General features: G+C 41.9%; 1 protein-coding gene across 1 annotated transcript in view; it reads right to left on the reverse strand.

Annotated features, from left to right (window-relative positions):
- LOC136555845 (kelch-like protein 8) overlaps nucleotides 1-15,414 on the reverse strand; it is a 187,353-nt gene extending 171,939 nt beyond the window's left edge. The window contains exons 1-5 of the mRNA XM_066548875.1: nucleotides 15,350-15,414; nucleotides 6,550-6,849; nucleotides 3,150-3,698; nucleotides 798-984; nucleotides 5-97 (exon numbers count right to left, since the gene is read on the reverse strand). Coding sequence (XP_066404972.1) covers nucleotides 5-97; nucleotides 798-984; nucleotides 3,150-3,698; nucleotides 6,550-6,747 — 1,027 coding nt within the window. The 5' untranslated portion in view covers nucleotides 6,748-6,849; nucleotides 15,350-15,414. The remainder of the gene's footprint in view (nucleotides 1-4; nucleotides 98-797; nucleotides 985-3,149; nucleotides 3,699-6,549; nucleotides 6,850-15,349) is intronic.
- Nucleotides 15,415-20,985: the final 5,571 nt, after the last annotated feature.

The raw sequence follows: 20,985 nt of genomic DNA on the forward strand, positions 1-20,985 counted from the left end.
GGGCCGAAGAACCAGCTGTTCTTACTGATGGAGTAACACTCAATGCTGCGGAAGGGGTCACCTGATCCACCTCTGCCACCGACACAGAACAGCACACCTGGAGAACACAAAACAGGTTTACAGAGAACTAGCAGCAGGAGGATGGGCAAAAACAGTTGTATAGCACAGCAAACTGAAAATTATGTAGTTTGGAGGAAGCTGTATTTCATTTCAAGGAGCACAGCCATTGCCCTTCACAACTGGGTACTGGATTTTGGCCTTTGCTTGACATACTGCTATGGCAATTAGCTATCTATGCTCTTGTAAAAAGAATGCCTATTTTAAATATGCATTTTGTGGTTTGGCTTAGGGAGATAAATCCACTGTTTGTTAAATATAATGATATAGAAATTATGATCTGCAGTCAATATTCATCACTCACTTTTGGTGTAGGTTAGTCAAAGAAGTTAGCTCAACCTTCAACACCAAAAGATAACTGTCCACTGTTTTCGGTACAGTTTTCAACAGATTCCCTGGTCATAACATACATAACAGCTCTAGCTTTAATAAAGATAGAGCTAATCCAGATAGATTATTAATGCTTTAAAGAAAAAATAACTGCTAAAGTTCTGCTAGGAAAATGCAGCACATTACCGAAATACCAGAGAGGTACATAATGGCTTTCCCAATTTCGCATTAAGTCATTAACAACCCTCGTTATCAAGCTAAACCTGCTTTGATATCAAGACACCTGCACAGATGTGCTGCTTTTTCTCCACACCACTCCCTACTGGATAACCAGACACACATTTAATTACCAGCAGTCTGCTTCCTTGGTGTTGTGCGAATGGAGTACTCAAAGTCAGGCACTGCCCTGCTGCTCAGGTGAAGGTGGTAGTTCCTTGCTTCATCCAGCAAATCCCTACATTTTAGATTCTGCTTGACAATCTCTTCCTTTGCCACAACACCCATAAGGAAACAAATGGGCAAGAGAGGCAGCCGTACCTGACATAAAAATGAACACAGTTGGAGAAAATGGCTGAACTGCTGAGTGTCACCATGCAGTGCTGCACATGCAGCAGCTGGCAACTCCGAAGCCAGTGGGCCAGTCGGCAGCCCCATGCTTCTCAATAAGGAGAGCAGCTCTCAGAGTTGTTCCAGACAACAGTGACATGAACAGTTCTTTTTGGTGATAATGTTTGCTACAACCATTTGCATTTCAGCCACAGTGGAGAAGTGTCCCTTGGCCCAGGCTGTGCTGCGGAAAGAGCCGAGCTGCTGCCCATGCTGCACCTGCACCTGCCCAGTGTGATGCAGGCAGCACCTACAGCTTTACCAGGTCTTTGTCAGATTAATCTGCTGTTGGGTATGAATCTTCAGCTCACTGCCATGCCAGTATAAGAGAGCTTGTTCATTGGAAAATGGCTCATTTTCTTTGGGTGGCAAGTCAAAAAGGAAACAGTCACCATGAACTAAGTGTCTATAAAGGAGGTATTGCTAGTGCAGTAACACCTTTCTTTAAGGCAGACTTGGCAGACTTCAAGCTTAAAAAAAAGTAATAAATATTGAGAGAGTAATAATTGAGAGTAATAAATGTACTTTAAAAAGTAATAATTGTTTCCTTCTCTAAATCCTTCCTGCCATTTATTTTAGCAAACCTTTCATCCTTCTTTTTAAGACAAACAGTGCAGAATACAAAGTACAATCAGAAGCAAAGGTGGGACAGATGTTAGTGGGGGGAACTGAAGCAAATCTCCACCTGACTTCCTAAGGTTTGGAGTCAACACTGTCAAGCAGCTCTCAGCTGACTCAACAGCAATGGTGCAGAAGCCCAGTACCTCCAGTGCTTCTCAGAGCAGCAGGATGGGGCTGTTATAGCACTGACAAGCATCTTTGTCTTGAAGCAAGCATGTGTCTCTACCTGTTCTTCCTCACCTCCTTGCTTTCAGTCCCACTTTTTCCTTTATTTTGGCCCAGCTTATTTGAGGCTACTTTAAAGCACCACTGTAGCCCTGCTGACAGGCTCCTAAGGTTTGTGATATGGTAAGAACTCCAGGCTGTTAAACTCAGAACCTCATTATAACAGTGAAACCCAAGGCTGAATATGACATAGATAATCATTGTCTAGAAGCCCAGGCATGTCATCTGCTAGCAGTAATATCCAAGTCAACCAATGTCTCCATATGCTCTGGCAAACAGCCCATATTTACAAGAAGGGGTTTACTTTTTCTTTGCTTGAATCTAGTCTCTGGTTTCCATCAACAGAATACAACTGTTAATCTCATCTGCTAGCATAACTGGGCAATAAATATAAATTTATTTTAAAAAATCTTTAATTATATTGCCTGTAAGTTTAAGTATAGCATAATAAAGAAGGGGGTTTTGTACCAAAAACCTTATGCTAGTCTAGATGAAACTGAAGGATTTTGGAAGACAGCTAATAGACCATTGTGATCTTTTCCTAGGAAATGTGAAAAATGATTCATGAAGACAATGACAGCAGCATCTCAGTGGACCTCTCCTTTCTCACATAATGCCAATATTATCAATTCAGCCAAATGCAAAATAATCAAGTTAGAGTTCAGTGACAACTAAAACTGCCCAGCCAATCCTACCTGCTAAGACACATGGAATGTTTTGCAGCACATGGTACGCAAATTCTTCCCAGTACAGGCTCTCCACATCTGTCTCAAATACTGTGACACAACTTGATGTGACACATCTCTCTTAGTTTCCTTTCCTAGCCATGTAAGAAAACCCAAAAGCTTTGCCTCCTTTCTTAAGTACAAATACATAACAGCAAGGACAGCGAGCATATCAGGCTGTAGGAGTGGCAAGCCAAGTGAAGTGATGGATTTATATTCTCTCTGTTTTGTGTCAGTATAAAACATTTCTGCTCAACCACAGATGTAGCTTTTTGTTGGTTTCCCGCCTCCCAGCCATGAGCATAAACTGAGTACTCTTCTCTCTACAGAAACGGGAGAATATCACTTCCCTCCAGTATTCAAGAACTCTAACTTGCTTCCACTGTCAACTCCCAACCCTGAATACCGGATGAGGCACCAATACCTAAGAACATTTTTCACCTTGAGATCTACCCAATTACAAAAAGGTGATTACACAACTAAACCAGTGATGAGACAGGGACTTGGTGCCTTGGTCTGCCCTACCTGTGCAAGGATCTCATCCAGCCACGTAGCATGATGCTGTGGATTGGCCAGCAGCCACTTGATAGCAGCATTGTAAACTTGCTTTTCATTTTCAATATTCAGGTCACTGGAGGACAGGAGTTTATGGAGGTGCTGTGGTGACACACTCACAAAGTCCTCGCACTCCATCACTTCTGTGAAATGTTCACAAGCAAACTGATCAGCCATGTTCATCAGGTCGACACGGTTGTGGCTCTCGGCAAACGCCCTGACTGCTAGGCAGTTGGAGGGGTGGAAGTGCAGCTTCATGTACTCACAGCAGGCCTTTGCCACCAGCTCTACCTGCAGGATGCAGGCGGCGTACAGGAGGGGCTGCACGTTATCCACCGTCAGCGTGAGCCGTGAGGAGTACGCGAACTTCACCAGGTCCTCGATAGCATCGCCGTCAAAGTCCCTGATCTCAATCAGCTTCTGCTTGGCTTCTGCCATTTCCGAAAGAAACATGGCTCGGAAGTACGGGATAACGCAAGCTAGCACTAGTTTGTGGCAGGAGATTAGCTTTGAACCAACCTGAAAGAGAAAAGAACAAAAAACCCTCAATGTTTTACTGGAAAGTCAGTTTTGGTTGTGAAAGCAGGAACAGTGAAACTGAAATAAGAATTCTGGACTCCATGTATTTTGTCCACTCAAATTAACCCAATTTGTGCTGTATTTCTGACATTACATCCAAGTATCCCAAGAAATTCTAAGTTGTAGCTTGGCCATGAGAGTAGAGCAAAGCTGTAACACAGGTAAGCAATAGCAGTGATGCCTTTCTTTAAAGGCCTTATGAAATATCCTTAGAAATATTCTAGATGCATCTTGGAGACAGGAGAAGATTGCTAGACACTTATTTTATATGTACTCAGAGACTTTAAGGGGGGCAAATTGGAAAGGGACATTTTTAGATTACTTAATTTTGATTTCTGGACTTCGGGATTTCAACTACTGTTGAAGAACTGATGTTTATAGAGGCAAATTCATGTAAAAACACAGGAATAACAGCTATTTCAGGGGTTATTAGAAGTTACCAATCACTTAAATGTTTTTAGAATGTTTACCCACAAAAGACAGTGTACTCCCCATAAAGAAAAGGTATTTCTCAAAATTCTGATCAGAAAATGTAAAATAAGCTGTTTGTGTACAAAATTCTATAATTCCACTACATTAAAAAAGAATCTAAGTATTGAAAATAAATGAACAATCTACTTCTTATATGTGTTCCAGGAGTGCTTTCTTACAGCCTTTGTCACTCCACACTAACATAAAGGGATAGCTGGCTGACATAAGCAACCAGTTTCCCTGACGGACTCAAATTACATGTTCACTTTCAGATGAAGATGTTACAGAGAGCTGTTGTGCATTTGAGAAAAGATACTAAATTATAGAGGATATTTTGGTTTTTTTCTAGCTGTGATTTAATACTCACTTGCTCTTACATTTTTAAAGAGTATGATCAACACAAGTGAAACCTACCTGGTGAGCAGTGAGCAGATTAAAAAAGAGGAAAAGATGGGTTCTTCAGTGTGAGATCACCCCAGAAAGAACAATTCAGACCTACCAAATGAACAAAAAGCAAACCACCAGGAGAAAAGCAGATGGTATTCATCTGCCACTCTTCACCTTCTAACAGCCTTCTAAGACTGTTCATATGACAGCAGCAGGAGAGTAGGTGAAATTCCAGAGTTTAACTTTTGGAGCAGAGGGAGTCTTCCTGTGTGCTCCCACAGCTTATCATTGTTACACCATCAGCACTCCAACTAACTACCATATTGATATAGAAAGATGCTACTAGTGGTCTGCTGTAGCAGGGAAAGTTCTCAGGCCATTCTTACCTTCAGACACTTTAATTCTGCCCATCATCCCACTCTCTAAACCTTTCTTCTGAATTAAGTGGCTTTACTATGTTACCCAAATCTGCTTAATTTTAAATTACAGAATGGTTTGGGTTGAAAGAGACCTTAAAGGTTATCTCATTCTACCCCCTGCCATGGGCAGGGAGATCTTATATAGCATGTTCTTGCTATTTTGAAATCAGAGTTCCCCTCCAGTTACTATCGTATTTTAAGAGCAGCAGTTAAAACAATAATTGGTCTGACAAAAGCAAGGCTAGAATTGCTCACTAACTCAGGTCACACACAAAAGCAGAAAGTTCAGTAGAGATCTGATTATTCTTACAACATGAGTGAGACCTGAGCACTACAGGAAGAAAAATTGAGCCCCCCTGAAAATTCTAATTCAAGATCACAGTTGCTTGAAAATCCCTCATGTAGGAAGCCATACAGTAAGATGTATGTCCACAGGTTGCTCCAGCCTTCACTGGAAGCCAAGTCATGTCATCTAACATTCTTAAGTTACCAAAGTAGCTCCACACAGATCATAAAGGTGAACATTAATACAAGCCTAACTTAGGGAAAGTTAAACTGCAGCCCCAGTAAAGTGTTTTTTCCAAGGCAAGTTTCCATAGCAGGAACATACATTGAACTACACTTATAAAATAAGACTTTCTGCCTTTTCTATTTTGCAAGGGTAGGTGGAAAGGAACAAAGGTAAGAATGAGGTCAACAAGAAAAGGGATGAGGAGGGTTGGTAACACCAGGGACATGCATCTGTCAAAGATTATCCCTGTTCATATCTAACAGTCTAAGTAGCAGGCTAACAACTTCTCCTAAAGGCATCTGTCATTTGTTCTTGGCTTAGGAACTGTGCTTCATTGCTATTCCTTAAATAATTATCTTGAACTAGTAAGTTGCTTAGCTAAGCAATACTTAATATTCAAAGGTGCTGGCACCCACTTCTATGCATGCTAAATACAAGTTTATTGTAATCAATATAAGTAATATACAGCTGTGTTACAAATAATGCCTTAAAGCAAAGCTATGCAAGAATCATAAAATTTGCTTCATCCCTCTCTTTCTTTACTCTTTGATCAGCTGTAGAACACAACCATCTGGGTTTTTTTTTTCCTTCTTTTTTGAAGAATGATGGAAGTTAGATTTCTTCCAGAAATCCTGTTTGCTGAGAAGAATCTAGCAAAACAACACAAAATGCAGACAAGGAGGTAAAATTGGAGATGAAAGTAGCTGGAACTGCACAGTAATTAGTACCAACTGTGGGAACTTCTGAGAAGGCAAGCTGGATAAGCTCTAAGTCATGTACTTCCACTCTCAGATTGTCAATATTTTAGGTGGTTTCATTTTAGCTGTAAACTTCCTAAATAAGGAAAAAAAACCCTAGCATCTCTAATGATGTCACAGATCCAAGAGGTATTCTATTCTGTGGTTTCCACACCCTTGCTAATATTCACAGCCAACTCCCAACACACTTATCTGCAGCTGAATCTTCAGACTGATACACGCAACGTATATGTGGCAAGTATCACCTTCAGTGTAACATCACAGAGCTCTCCAGCTTCAAAGAAGTGAAGAAGAGAGCTGTGAAAATCCTTCCAAGCCTCATTTGCCTCAAACACGAAGACATCCTCATCACTGATGGAAGGCTGAGTTTGCTGCTGCTGCCGCCTTTTTCCCTTTATCAGATGTTGTTTTGCCTGCTCAGGAAGCATGGATTCTGAAGCCATTGGCTGTTGCTTCTCTCACTGCATCAGTCTTCAAAAACTCCTGCCAAGATAAAGTCCAGCTCATCAGGAGTTAGGTCCTAAAATTCAGTTCTGTTCATCTTCCTGTTTAAAAACACACACAAAAAAAAGAAAGCGAGACATTAGGTAATGCTAGTACGCAACACTTCAATTACATTATAATACTACCTATGATCTTGGGGAAGGTTAGAGGTGAAGGGACCAAAAAAGAGACCCACAGCTAAGAATCCTATGTAGGTACCTTTAGGAAAAGCCATTATTTATGAACTTGTTGTCCACACTTCTTGATAAAGACATGAAAAAAAAGGTAAATATGTACCACAGAATCATACAATTGTTTGGGTTGGAAAGGAACTTAAAATGTTATACAGTTCCAACCTTCCATTAGACCAGGTTGCTCAGAGCCCCATCCACCCTGGCCTTGAACACTTCCAGGGATGGGGCATCTGCAGCGTCTTTGGAAAGCATTTTCCAGTGTCTCACCACCCTCACAGCAAAGAACTTCCTCCTAACATCTAATCTAAATCTCTCCCCTTTTCATTGGAACTGTTCCCACTTGTCCTATGACCACCTGCCTGTGTAAAAAGTAACTCTCCCAGTCTTTCATAAGCCACCTTTAAGTGCTGAAAGGTGATCCAGAGTATACTGAGAAGCATGTTCCTCTTACACTGACCACCTTTGGTTTCATGGCTTCCTAGTTAATTTATGATGCATTCATTCTTCAATCTATGCTAAGAGTTGACTGTTATAATTCAGGGATTTCTGCTCATGGACTCTGGTGTTGGAGGAAGTGGACTGGCCAAAAGAACAAAAAATTCTTCTGCAATAAAAATTTAAGTCACATGTCTGGGAGCAGAACTGATCTTCCTTTGTGAGATTTTGGAAGTGTCCATGTCTCTTACTAAATTTATAGCTCTTCATGCATCAGTACTGGAGAAAAAGCAGGAAGTGACCTGAGACAACCATACTTGTTCCTGCTGTAGGTCACAGGGTTGCTGCTAGCAACATCCTGTGGGGTGACAGAGCTGGTGGCTGCACTGGGCCAGGCAGGTTCAAGTGAGATCAAACATGCAATATTTGCCTGTGGTGCTTTAAGTGAGGTAAGTATTCTTCCTTTAAAAGATACGTAAGAGAAAGATCTTACTTCTTCCAAAACTACAAATTAGCTCAAAGATATTATTGGTCATGGGATCTTTACACATTTTATAGCAATGAATACTTTTTTCTGCTGAAAACTTAGCTTTATTATACCAGATTTGACAAATTACTAAGGTATTTTTCTAGTTCATTGTGATATTTTGGTTCTCAAATTAATTCTTCCTGACTGGTACTCATGTTTAAAATGCCCTTCAAAGAGGTCACTACAGCACTGAGATCTGAAGCTGACACAGAGCTTCAGACACAATCTCCTGAGGTTATAAAAATTAACATGAACAAACAAGAGGGAAAAGACTGACGTTGAAATGCTGTACAGAGATGCTGGAAGGCATCATTATTCATTCAACATGATAATGTAGGTAAAATACAGCACCTCTAGCCAACACTTGTAGGGAACTCATACTTATTTTGGTCTTTGACGGACACTTTTGCTTCACACTCCCTGCTTACTCACATCCAACCATTGCTATAGCGACTACAGACACTGCTTTTAGACAGATCTGCCACTGACTGCTAAATGAGAGTTCACAGCTCCCAAGTCATAAGGTTTTTCCATCTGACACATATGCTACATTTATCTTCCTGCTTTAACTGCAGCTGCACACAGACTTTTTTCACCTGTTCTCTGTCTCAAGGTAAAAAAGGCTGATGTGTACATTTTACCTATTCTGGATATGCCACTGTAAACACCAACATAAAACCCATGAGTCTTAAGAAAAAAATCAGTGCTGTTGGGGTGAATTTTTTATGCTACAAATGAACTAAGCAATAGTACAAAAGCCAGACATAACTGATTTTAAGCAATGCTCTTCATCCATATCTCTTGTTCATAGCAAAAAAAAAGGTCTTGGAGATGCTCTGAGCTTTTGCCTGTAAAAAAAAGAACTTCAGTGCATACTTGGATTTATATATTTGACACATACTAAGTACCCACTTGATATCATAGGGGAAGAAACTAGAAATTACCCTAGAGGAAACCAATGGCATTACTCAGGCACACAGCCATAGATAAGAAAATCACATCTATGAGAGAGTGCCCAGGACTATGATATCAAATATGTGTATGGGAACATGAGAACAAGTCAGTTACTGTTCCTCAGGTAAAGAGAAGTTTCTGCAACATGTTAAAAATTAACATGTGTAATATAACCTTCAGAAATATTCAGACAGCAATCAACTGACATACTGCAGCTTTTTTCTGATGAGACTTGGTGGCAGGTAGATTCTTATTCTTCCCCCAAGTCACCAATTCAGCATCTTGTTTCTGTCATACACCTACGTCATGCAAATCTTTTTAGACATCTATCCCCAAATCTTCCACTGGTCTTAATTACAGAAGCTCACAATTTGAGTGTTCAAACAAATCATCTGCTATGGAAAGTACCAGCTGTAGCCATATTTCATTTGCAAGAAAATACTGGCTTGGGCTCATCTTTAGCCATAAGCCTTTTCTGTTCTCAGATTTCCAACAAAAAAAATTAATTTTAGTAGCACTCAAGATACTAAATTCTGAAAATCTGAAGATCACACCAAATTTATGAAGGTTAGTATATTTCAACTCCACAAACTAAGAGAAGAGCTTTTACAGATTTACTCCCCAAACCAACAGTAATTCAACAATAACATCCAACTACTTGAGGTTAGTTTCATCCTGGGTGAATGCCACACACACACAGAGTCTTTCCTTTCTAGAACGAAACACTGCCATGGCCATTCAGAACTTCAAAATCACGTCCCCTTTTTCACCTTGACAATTAAGTCTTCCAGCCTGTATACATATTTTGATGACATTAAGGGCATAAGTGACCATCACAGCAAGTGACTGACTCTAAAGAAACTAAAGGAAGTGCCTCATTCATAACATCATCTATCAATCCTTGTAAACAGCTACTTGACACTTTCCATGAAGAAGTAGCTGTCTGAATAAAAAAAACCCAACAAACAAAACAAGCAAATCCCACACATCTTTACAGCTCACCATCATTTGCTGAGAGCCAGTCAGCAATTTCCTTGTTCAAGTTAAATATTTAGAAATACTGATGATGTCTGCTATTCTCAAGAGGGCAGCTGTTCCAGACCCGAAAGTCTGAGTGCTGGCCCTCAGGCAAGGGACCGAGGATCTCCTCCTAGCTGTTCCTCAAACTTATGAAAGCAAGAAAGGATGGGAGGTCAGAGCACAAAAAGCTATCTTACAACTGCTCTAATTCAGATAACATCTGAATTCACTAACATCTGAAAGTGATATGCTTTTGATTCAGACATTCTAGCTAAATCTTAAACTGAAGTGTAAAATTTCCCAAGTCACGTTGAGTACTTGTGTTCAGTAGAGATAAAATACCTCCATTTTGAAGCAAAAAGAAATTAAAACAATAGGCGGTGATAGGACATGAATAACATCACTCTGTTTTCCCCCATTATGAATTAAATCCCAGGAATCCTGGTGGACAAGCCCATTGTGATAGATGAGTAATGTGATGACTGACTCTCACAATTAACAGACAAATATCATGTATACAGGTTAAAAAAGTTTTATAGATTTATAGTTATATTTTACCCCCTCACGTGGTTATCAAGGGACAGCTGGATTTGGGACATCTGGGAGGGCTGGCTTGTCACTATGGTGACATCTGACCTCCAATCAGGATTTGAGGAAGAGATCTTCACCACTGGACAGTGAAGAAGGGGTTGATGGACAGAACTTCAAGAGGGGTTGAAGGGTTAAAAAGGGGAAACCTCCATTGTGTGGGGGCTGAGCACATGGCAGGGAAAATCTTTTGCTCCTGGTGTCGTAACCTTTTTTCTCTATTCAGTCTTTTGTTGTATTTTTGATAAGGTTTAATAAACCTTCCTAAACAATGAAAAGGGAGTAGCTATTTCTCACACAATCTAGACAGTGGAGTACATGGCCTCCTTTCCCCTGTGGAGCACCTCAAGAGGCAGTGTCCCAGAAAGAAGGGATCATCCTTATTCTTTGTCAGACACATGGGAGGAAGATACTTCAGTGATATAAAACAAACAAAACCATGACTGCCGCTGTAACAAAAACTAGGCAGTGTTCAGATAAGAGGTATTATGATTCCTGTAAATCCAACAGTCCTTATGATCAGTGGTACAGAAGCTGAAAAAAAGGTGGCAGAAGTGCAGGAAAAATAAAGATACAGATGAAGTTCCCCCAAGTATCCTGTATGTAATTTTGACTACCTACCCCCAAGATGAACTAAAATCACATCATGAACTGTGCAAAGAAGGGTGGTGAGCCTCCCTCAAAAACCAAAAAGGCCTTTTAATTGAAGGAAACAAGAAATTTGCCTTTGTACGTGTGGCTGTGTAAAACTAACTTGTCTAAGACAGAGCCTGCTGAGTCTCTGTGGGTAAGGAAATGCTCTCACTGCTGCCCACAAAATCAGAACAGCAGAGGCAGCAACAAGATCTCCTCCAGTTTAATCCAGCTAACAAAGAAATTTGAGTTGTTGTCTTGTGTTGGGCTAAGAAAACTTGAACGTTTGGAGAGAGGACAGCTGGCAGAGCTAAGGAAGACCCCTTAGGGAGGGAGAGAAGTGGGAAGGGCAGGAGACAGCTGCAGTGCAAACTGCAGACAAGCAGCAGCTTTGGCAGGGATTGTGCTAGCAGCTGTTTCACTGCTCAGTCTGGCTACAGCTGCACCATCAAGAAGAAACATGGGGGAAAAAGCTGATAAGACAAAATAGTGTAGAAAATCCTCAGTTCTCTCCCATTCTCCCTTCTCATCTTTAATTCTATTAAAGATGGTGTGGAAACATTATGCAAAACTGTTCAGATGCCCACACTAATTAGGTCAAATTAAACAAGGCTGGAAAACATGGGAACATTCAAATTACACACTGTACTACAACCCTAAGCCTACTGCACTTTTCAGCAGAAAGTTATTTAACAGAAAGAAAAAAAAAGTCAGAAACCACCCATCTAACTGGTTTAGCTTCTTTAAAACCACCAGGATTGCTTTTGTAGAAACACACAGAAAAGTTTCTTAGACAACACTAATTTACAGTTCCTAATCCTTTCAGCATTTCAACGATTCTTTGCAGCAAAAAGTGACATTATTGTTTTGTTTTACTTTTGTTTCACACAGATAGCTCAGCAACAGTGAAATGGGTACAGCTAGCACCATCTCTCATAAGTTTGTATAATGAAAATCCCATCAGTGCTGCAGACACACAAGCCATGAATGAGGACTGCCCTTCCTTGGAAAAATGCAACAAAAAAGGTGTTTTGTATAGCATGAAAAACCTAGTCAGATAAAATTTCATTTTGGAAATAATTCTTCCTGGCAGTCTCTTCATGCTGTTTTGAGACAGCTTCTTCCCAGCTCGCTTTGATTCAGTGCTCAGTGAAGTTCTCCTGAGGTTTAATCCCGGCTTTCATGAAACACCAGAAAGGCCACCTGTCTCCTGGGATTTATAGAATGACAGGTTGACAATTTTGTTCAGTTTTGCATCATAAAAAAACAAACAAAACCCTCATATGCCATAATTTATTTATGCTTCACTTTTACTTCTGAACAACCAGCAAAATCGCTCACAAGTCACAAAACAGCAAAGCAGGACTCTGCTTTGCAGATACAGGGGTAACTAAGGCATGGATTATTTACACAATGTAAAACTTGGGGAGGCCCAAAAAGTAGAACACAAAATAAAAACCACTGAAAATCAGTGCAATGGAAGCATAGTGAAGTGCTGATGGATAGATACAAAATTTAACTAGCCTACTACATTCACAAGAACACAAAACAGTCCCTTACCAAGGAGAGGCACTATGATAGACCATATTAAAATAGTTTAATAGTCTCCACAGCAGCATTTAGTTCAGCCATTCCCAGGAAGTATTAACAGAGAGTAAAATTATTTCTAAGTCGTTCGGCAACTTCCTTTGAATTACGATTTTAAAAATTTAAGATTTTAGCTGAGGGTTAGAACCAATTCATATTGATGATGTTAGATACACTAACGATAAGTTAATGATTATTAACTAGATGCTTAAGCTAAAGCTAATTGTTACATTATGAGCTTATTTACAGAAGGAAGTGGAGCAAGTGAACCATTATGGAACATAATGAAACCAGTAGAACAATGCCCAGCACTTGGACTCTATGTTAATCCATCATGAAGCAGGGGGCCTTGGATCATGCCAGAGGGTCACAGAGACCTGATGAAGACCTTCTGGACTTCATCACTGGGACCACTGACCCAATTTGAGACCACCGACCCAATTCAAGAGAAGAACTGCACACACATGAAGCACTAATAACCTCATTTTAATACAAAGTGGGTATGGGAGGTGCTGGGGTTATGCATATGTATTATTTTGGGAAATAAACAGAAGGCAAAATTCCTTGTGCGGTGTGGTCACGCATTTCAGGGATGATCCCACCCATGCCACCTGCCCAGTGTAATAAACATACCACTTTCTAACTTTAACTAGTTATAGTCTTTGTCTGTGATTTTTGGTTTTAATGATTCACCTTTATTCTCAACATGTAAATCAAGGCATGGTATCCACTAGAGCATTCCAGAAATGTTGCCAAACAATACTTCCCATGCACACACCAGTCCCTTCCTCCCAGGACTCTCTGCCTTAGCTGCCAACCATCATCACATGCTCTCATTTAGAGCTGAGATTCCTAAGATAAACAGCTCAAACCATAAAGCAGTATCACTTTCCTTTTGTCCCAGAGCTGCAAGGCTCCTTCAAAATCTGAACTCAAGAGGTGGCAGAGGTAATACAAGACAAACGGCTTCACAACCCAAGATGCTACAACCATTGTAGGAAATTATTATTACAAAAATCTGTTTGGTGAAACATGCTGGGGAAGAACTAAAGCACTGGCTAACGTGGTGCTGTGCTGCCTTGCATCAAATTACTGGCAGCCATTACACAATGATCCTGTCTTTGTGTGACCACACTGATTACATTTGCCTCTACAAATAAACAGCCAACTAGAAAACTGGATGCCAGGCTACTGGCATTCCACTAACAATTAAAAAAATAAATGAGGTTATGAGCACACTGCACAGAAACCCCATGCACAACCTTGCCGAGTAACAATGCAGTCACATTTCTTTCACAGCACAAGAGTTTGCACAGATTACAGGGGACTCAGCCCAAACTAACTCAAAAAATTCAGACTACATTGCTTGAAGGTGGCTGAACCTTTCGCAACTTAACCTCCATTTCCAGCAAAGGCGTATGAGACACGTCTGTTGTGGTTTTCACCTGACAACACTTGATGAGCTATTTTACTTGTTGTGGTACTTCTCCATAGTGTGATTTGTTTCTTGATTATCCTTGCAGAAGCCTTTGCAAACATTGCAGAAAGCCGGGTTTCTCTGAGTTTTGTAACTCTGACAAGTGTAGGACACAAAGGAATGACTAAGGCAAAGAGGAAACACAGATACACTTCCCAGGGGCCAGTAAGCAATTGTCTTGAGTGGAGATGAAAAGGGGAACCTACCAAAGGAGGAAGCCAAGAAGCAGGCAGTTCCAAGAGCTGGGGGAGCTGTGACATCTTAAATTCTTATTTATTTGAGAAGGGAGAAGAAGCTAGGAACTCCTGAGGCCCTCCCCAGTAACAATGGGCAATTTCTTGCTGTTTTTTTGTTTTGTTTTTAACAAAAATATTTGTTGAGGGTTAAGCTAAGTGACTACTCTTTATCCTTTAGGAAATGCCAATAGTGAGCTGACTAAGGCACTACCTTTGGCAGTCGTCTCCACATGGAGCAGCTTGAAACGCGGGGAATCCCGGCTCAGTTAATTTTTAATTAACATTTACCTCCTTCTCGGACGGTATGGTTGCCGGGGCTCTCTCTGTGAATGCCCCCGCAGCACAAGCCCCCCGATGCCGAGCCCGGGCACGGCGCTGTCTCGGCGCTCTCTAAGCACAGTCCCGCCCTGGTAACCATTTGCACCGATTCCACCTTAATTCCCCCCACACGGGCGCTCGATCCAGCTCCCTGGCTCCGATCGCCGCGATCCCCGTGGGCGAGGACGGAGCCGGGCCGGCCCCGCGGCCCTCCCGGGAACGGCTCCGGGCCGTCCCGCCCTAGCGGGGGTGCCCCGAGGGTCGGAGCCCTCGGCGCTGCTGCGAGGAGGGGGAGATCACGGCACCGCCCGCCACGCCGAGCCCGCTCCCGGGACCACTGAGAGGAACCTGAGGGCACCGCCCGCCACGCCGAGCCCGCTCCCGGGACCACTGAGAGGAACCTGAGGGCAGGGGGCGCGTTACATAAGGGCGGGGGAGCCGCCATGCCGGTACGAGCGCGGTACGAGGGCGTGGGACGGCGGGGGAAGGGCGCGGGGTGGGATGGAGCCCTCCGGGTGCGGGGGAAGGGGAGGCGTGAGGTGAGAGCCGGGGTGAGCCCCGCGGTACCCGCCCGGTGCCCACCCCGCTCACCTGCGCTGCCTCTGCCGCCGCGGCGGGTCCGGCGGAGCACCCGCCGCCCGCCAAGGGGCGCCCCGTGCGCATGCGTCGCGGGGTGGGGGCAAGGCCGGAGCCTGGCGGCGCTTCCCGCGCTCCCGCCCCCTCAGATTCGCGGGGGAAGACTGGTCTGTCTTTTCCCTCGGCGGGGTGTGTGGGAAATAGGCTTTCCCGGTTCTTGGCGCAAAAAAGGGTTGCTCTTCAGCGGGAAGCAGAACCAGGCAGAGCAGCTCCTGAGAAATACCATGACCCTGTCGCTCTAGTTAGTGCAATCTCCACCGGAATAATCTACCCCCTTCTTGAGGGGAAGCCGTGAGGAGTGGCTGAGGTCACCTGGTCTGTTCAGCCTGGAAAAGAGGAAACTGAGGGGAGACCCTATTGCAGTTACAGCTTCCTCGGGAAGGGGAGCGAGGGGCCAGGCACTGAGCTCTTCACTCTCCTGACCAGTGACAGGACCCGAGGAAACAGCCTGAAGCTGTCAGGGGAGGTTTAGGTTGGATATCAGGAAAAGGGGTGGTAGAGGGGTGGTTGGTCAACCATCCACAGGGTGTTTGGGCACTGGAACAGGCTCCCTAGAAAACTGGTCACAGCACCAAGCCCGACAAAGTTCCAAGAAGCCTTTGGACAATGCTGTAAGGCGCAGGGTGTGACTCTTGGGGATGTCCTGTGCAGGGCCAGGATTTGGACTCAATGATCCTTGTGGGTCCCTTCCACATCAGCATGTTCTGTGATTCTTTGATTCTTTAATAAGATCAGAGTGATCCTGCTTCAGATTTTGAAGGAACTGCTCTCCATGAGTTCAGCAAGAGAAGGATGTAATACAGAGAAGGAAAGGCTGTAGCATCTCCTTTCTCTTCACCTGTCCACCAGCTCTGGTTTCTACAAGTGTATATTATATCTATAGCTATATGCATATATCTACATCTATATACACATCATGCAGAGAGATACATACAGCCCCTCCAGTACAGGAGTACATTTCCCCAATACACACTTTTCCCCTGGTTTGATTTAGTCTCTTTTTTAGTAGTATCTTTCTCTGCCTGTGGAATAATAAGTGTAAGCCTTCATCCCATTTGGTCAAAGCTTGACTTCAGAACTTGAAAAGAATTGGCCAGGAAGGTTTTGCAGGCTGTTAGAACCAAAGAAAGACCTTATGAAAGAAATAGATGCCTGGGGAGTATGGAGTCTTCCTTGCATTAAAGCAAGCACAGCTTGCCAAGTGAAAGTGCCAGTCACCTCCTGCCCCATGGATCAAGAGCCCAATAGATTTCCCAATTCCATACTGAAGACCTGAAAGCTGGACTCCAACTGGATGTCAAATGTGCATAATAATTCTAGGATTTCCTTTTTTCCTGAATCCAACACAATTCTGCTGAAAGGCAGGAAGGTGTTTTATAAATTCCTATTTATCTGAGAATGAATGGCTGGAGGTTTGCAGTTCCACACAGAGAACACATATACTGTTTTTAGGAGGAGATGCACATCTATTTAGGAATCTTTAAAGGCAAAAATGTCCAACTAAATAACACTTCTGTTTGAGGTGGTCTGTTTGACAAAGAGACAGAACACCGTCCATGAAAATATGGTGATCATTGGTATTATCTCAAATATATCTGATGGGCTTGGGTTGTTGTTCCACACCCCTGTGTCTTTTATTCCATAAAGGTCAGAGGCAGTGAAAATTCAGTAGCAAACAGCTGAATTGATTATATGACGTGCTTATCAAAAAATTGCACTAGTTGTGATCAACCCAGCACATTTAGGTTTTGCATAAATCTCAGAAAATTCCTGTTCAGCGATGTATTTTTTATGGTTTGTTGGTTTGTTTTTTGGTTGGTTTTTTTCTGAACATAAAAATCTCAAGCAATCCTCCTTAAGTTCATCCATGTTTTTGAAAGGTACTAACCTGAATGTATGTGGCAGAGAGGTTGCTGTCCATGTAGAGTTTCCAGAAGGCTGGAATCAGACAAAGTGACCTGTACAGACTTGGGTTTTGCAGATTTCTCCTCCCCTTCTATCACAGTGTACGCTTATATTCCCTATTGGCCTCAGAGTTTCTACATCATATACCCACAGTGTCCAGCCTGGCAGCTGCTTTACTTCCCCAGACTGGCTCTCTTCAAGATGAAAGCCTGACATCTAAGAAGTGCCAAGGGAGGAAATATTATCTTCCAGCTTTCTCAGACAAGTGTTGGGGATTGAAGCAAGGTCTGTGAAAAGGTAGAAGTCATCAGTGGGCAGACTGCTGTTCTAAATGAGGAACTTTGCTCTTATTTCTGGCTTTGAGAGTTAGTGATACTGCTTCTAATATATTGTGTCTCTCATCCAATGCTCCTGGAAACCACCAAAAAGGCTCCAATTGACTTCAGTCATAGTTTGATCAGGCCTTCAACCCACAAAGATGCCATTGTTTGGTTTTAGTGCCATTGTGCTGTTTGGCATAGTGCTGCTCCTGCTCACACATACATTCAGATACATACATCCACTAACTCCTCACAAGCAGTGCTTTATAGGGGCAAGATTTAATCCCTGATGACAGAAATAGGTTATATTTTCCTGGATGTCAGCAGACTTTGAGGCTGAAATTCTGGTGATCTATTGTGAGTGTTCTGGTAAATGCTTTACCTCTGTTCTCTTAGAAAATGTAAAATAAGTATTTGTCTGGATTCTGTTAAAGCCTTGAGTTTAAAATTGTAGAAGCTTTTTGCAATTGTAGAGACCTGTAAAACTTCAGTAGTTTGTCTTCCTGTTCTAAAGGCAGTAAATTTTAAAATATTGCTATTCCCTGATAGTAACAATTCTCAAAAGAAAAAAAAAATATACAACTTAAATAGCTGGATTTTTATGTGTGTGGTTTTGTTTTGTTTTTTTCAGCTGTTTCAGAGGGAAAAAAAGGAAGTTCACTTGGTCCAAAAGACAAGTCATGACTTGACAGCTGAGGAACAGGACATACCCTTGAGTGAAAAAGATCTTTGGGTGTTGAGTGACTGTGGCTTTGTGTGCTAATATCAGCTACATCAGCATGAGACAGATATGTCTACAAGGTGAAAACCCACAGGAGCATCAACACCTTCCTTGAGGAAGCTTTGAAGAGAAAATGAGTGCCAGGTAGCTGTGTCTTGCCAAGAAGGTGTCATGCACTGGGTATAGCTTTGCGCCATGTTACTTGATCTTCCAGAGATCCTGTGTTAGCTGCAGGATGAAGAATAATCCTTTCCCCAAACTTCTTAGTCCACAACTGCACTAACACAGCCATACCCACTTCCAGGCTCCAAGGTAGCAGGTAATCATGGGGCTACACATACAAGCAAACCATCTCTTTCTTAGTGCCTTTGAGCTAGCGCTGAGGTAGCTCAGCACTGCACAGCACAGGCATTATCTAAAATGGCCTTTAGAGTATTGAGGATCATGCTTTAGGATCTGTCTGCCTGTGATCCATATTATGTTTGTAAGCACTTGGGAAGGTCAGTGTTTAATGTAACTGTGCATGGAGAGTCTCAAGTGTCATGACCTCCAAGGCATCAGATGTGTTGTGTGTGACAGGGCAAAACTGAAATAACCCATATCTTGAAAAACAACTATCTGAAAAATCTGTGCTGCTGCTTCCTTATCTATAGGCCCGTGGCTTACATCAAATTTTGTTATCCTGCTGAAGGAGAGTACACCTCTGTCTAGCATGTTTCTTCCCTTTTATCTCTTCCCTGCTCCTAAGGAGAGAGAGCATGAAATGAGCTACAAACTCTCCTGCCCCTAAATTGGTTACTGATTAACCATATGGATTAAGCAAAAATCCTTGTGAGTCAGGACTTCTTTATCTAGAAAATGAACATGTGAACAGTGAGTATAAACTGTGTTCATAAAATGATGCATTTTAATGATTCTCAGTCACTCATTCCTAGTGTCATGTCCATTACAACTGACCCATGTAAAAGGAGTCTCCTTTCCAAGGTGTCTCTGTAGTCCTGTGCAGAAAATCTCAGTATCTCAGAAGCTGTTAGCTGTAACTGTGTCTCTGTTAATCAGTATCCTGATTGATTTTGGTTGGTTTGGTTTGGTTTTTTTTGCACAAGAACTGACCATAGCTCTGAGTGACCTAAAAGGGTACTTCTAAGGAAATAACTGATATAATATTTCAATAGCCAAACTGAATTTTATTTCTATATCTTTTATTTTAAAGCAAGCAAGCAAGCAGCACTGGGTGTGCTGTGAGTGGAGTGGAGCGGTGACTCCCTGGCCACACAGCGCTGCTTGCTTGCTTTCTTTAAAATAAAAAATATAGAAATAAAATTTGGTTTGGCAACAAAATTTTATATCATAATTAATTAATCTAACTTTTTTTGCTTGCTCTAAATCATGGTGAAGCCTCCTCCAAGACAAGTTCATTAAAATCCCCTTAAAATTGTACTTGTGTTTAAAAGGGCTTTTGGTACAATTTAATGTCTAAGAGAGAGAGGAGGATGGAAGTGGAAATGTGCCACATGAGCATATGTTCAGCTGGGAAGGTAACATTAATGATTAGGCTGTGCAGCCAGAACTGGTGTTAACAGCACATGCATACTTTAAGGATTTAGAGAACTGAACTACACATAAATACTTGCTTTTTCCCCTTCCTTGTTTTTCATACCAGAGAAACTTAAATCTTGTCTTTTGCCAGTATAATTCCAGAGTAACTACACAGAAATCACTGAAAGAAAATAAATGCAGACCACCACATCTGCATAATATTAAAGCCAGCTATTACACAATTTTCAATTTTTCACCTCTCTCAGAATGCAGGTATCAGTTCTATAAGGCTCCAAAAAGTCCTTATGTACTGTATTCTGGGTCAGCACTGCAGAGGGAAGCAGCAGCACCTCATTATGGAAAAGCAATGTGACCATCAAAAGATTAGTGCAAGCTCCTGCTCAGGTTTTGAGTTTTTCTCCCATTAGAGATTGACTACCTCATTATTAGCAAGCTGGGAGGCACTGGTGAACATGAGTGTCTGGAATTCCTTTATATAAAAATACTGCCACTATTTGGCAGTGTTTGGGGGGGACAAAAGACAGATGATGGACTTTGGACCTGGTTAACATAAGAGATTTGATAACAGGATGCCCTGGCAAAAGCAAACAGAACTTAGAAAATGAGACGTAGATTGCAAGAAGATTAAATCAGACAGGTTAACCAGAAAAAGAAAATCTCATTAAACTCTGCAAGCAAGAGATATTGCTATATGCATAAATTTCTGTATGTGATTTCAACCTAATCATTGTAGTACACATTACTAGTCTCCCTAAAATAGTATATAAGCATATATATCCCACAATAAAATCAGATTCTGATCACTGAATCAGTCTGCCTATCTCTCTCCATCGCCGACAACTATTGTCACCAGATTATTTTTGAGCATTGAGTGTATCTTCCTGTTGCAGCACCAGTTTAACTAGAATGTTTCTTGAAAATCATTTTGAATGTGATGATTTAGAAAATGATCAGCTACCAGCTATGAACATTAAAAGGCTGAGAACACAGAGAGGAAATAGTTTGCACAAGAACAAGTTGCATCCTAGAAGCACCTGTCTTCTTGGATAAATGTAAGCTTATTCATACTCTGGTAGAAGTTTTGC

Source organism: Molothrus aeneus, chromosome 4 (assembly GCF_037042795.1).
Source record: "Molothrus aeneus isolate 106 chromosome 4, BPBGC_Maene_1.0, whole genome shotgun sequence".
Classification (NCBI taxonomy): Eukaryota; Metazoa; Chordata; class Aves; order Passeriformes; family Icteridae; genus Molothrus; species Molothrus aeneus.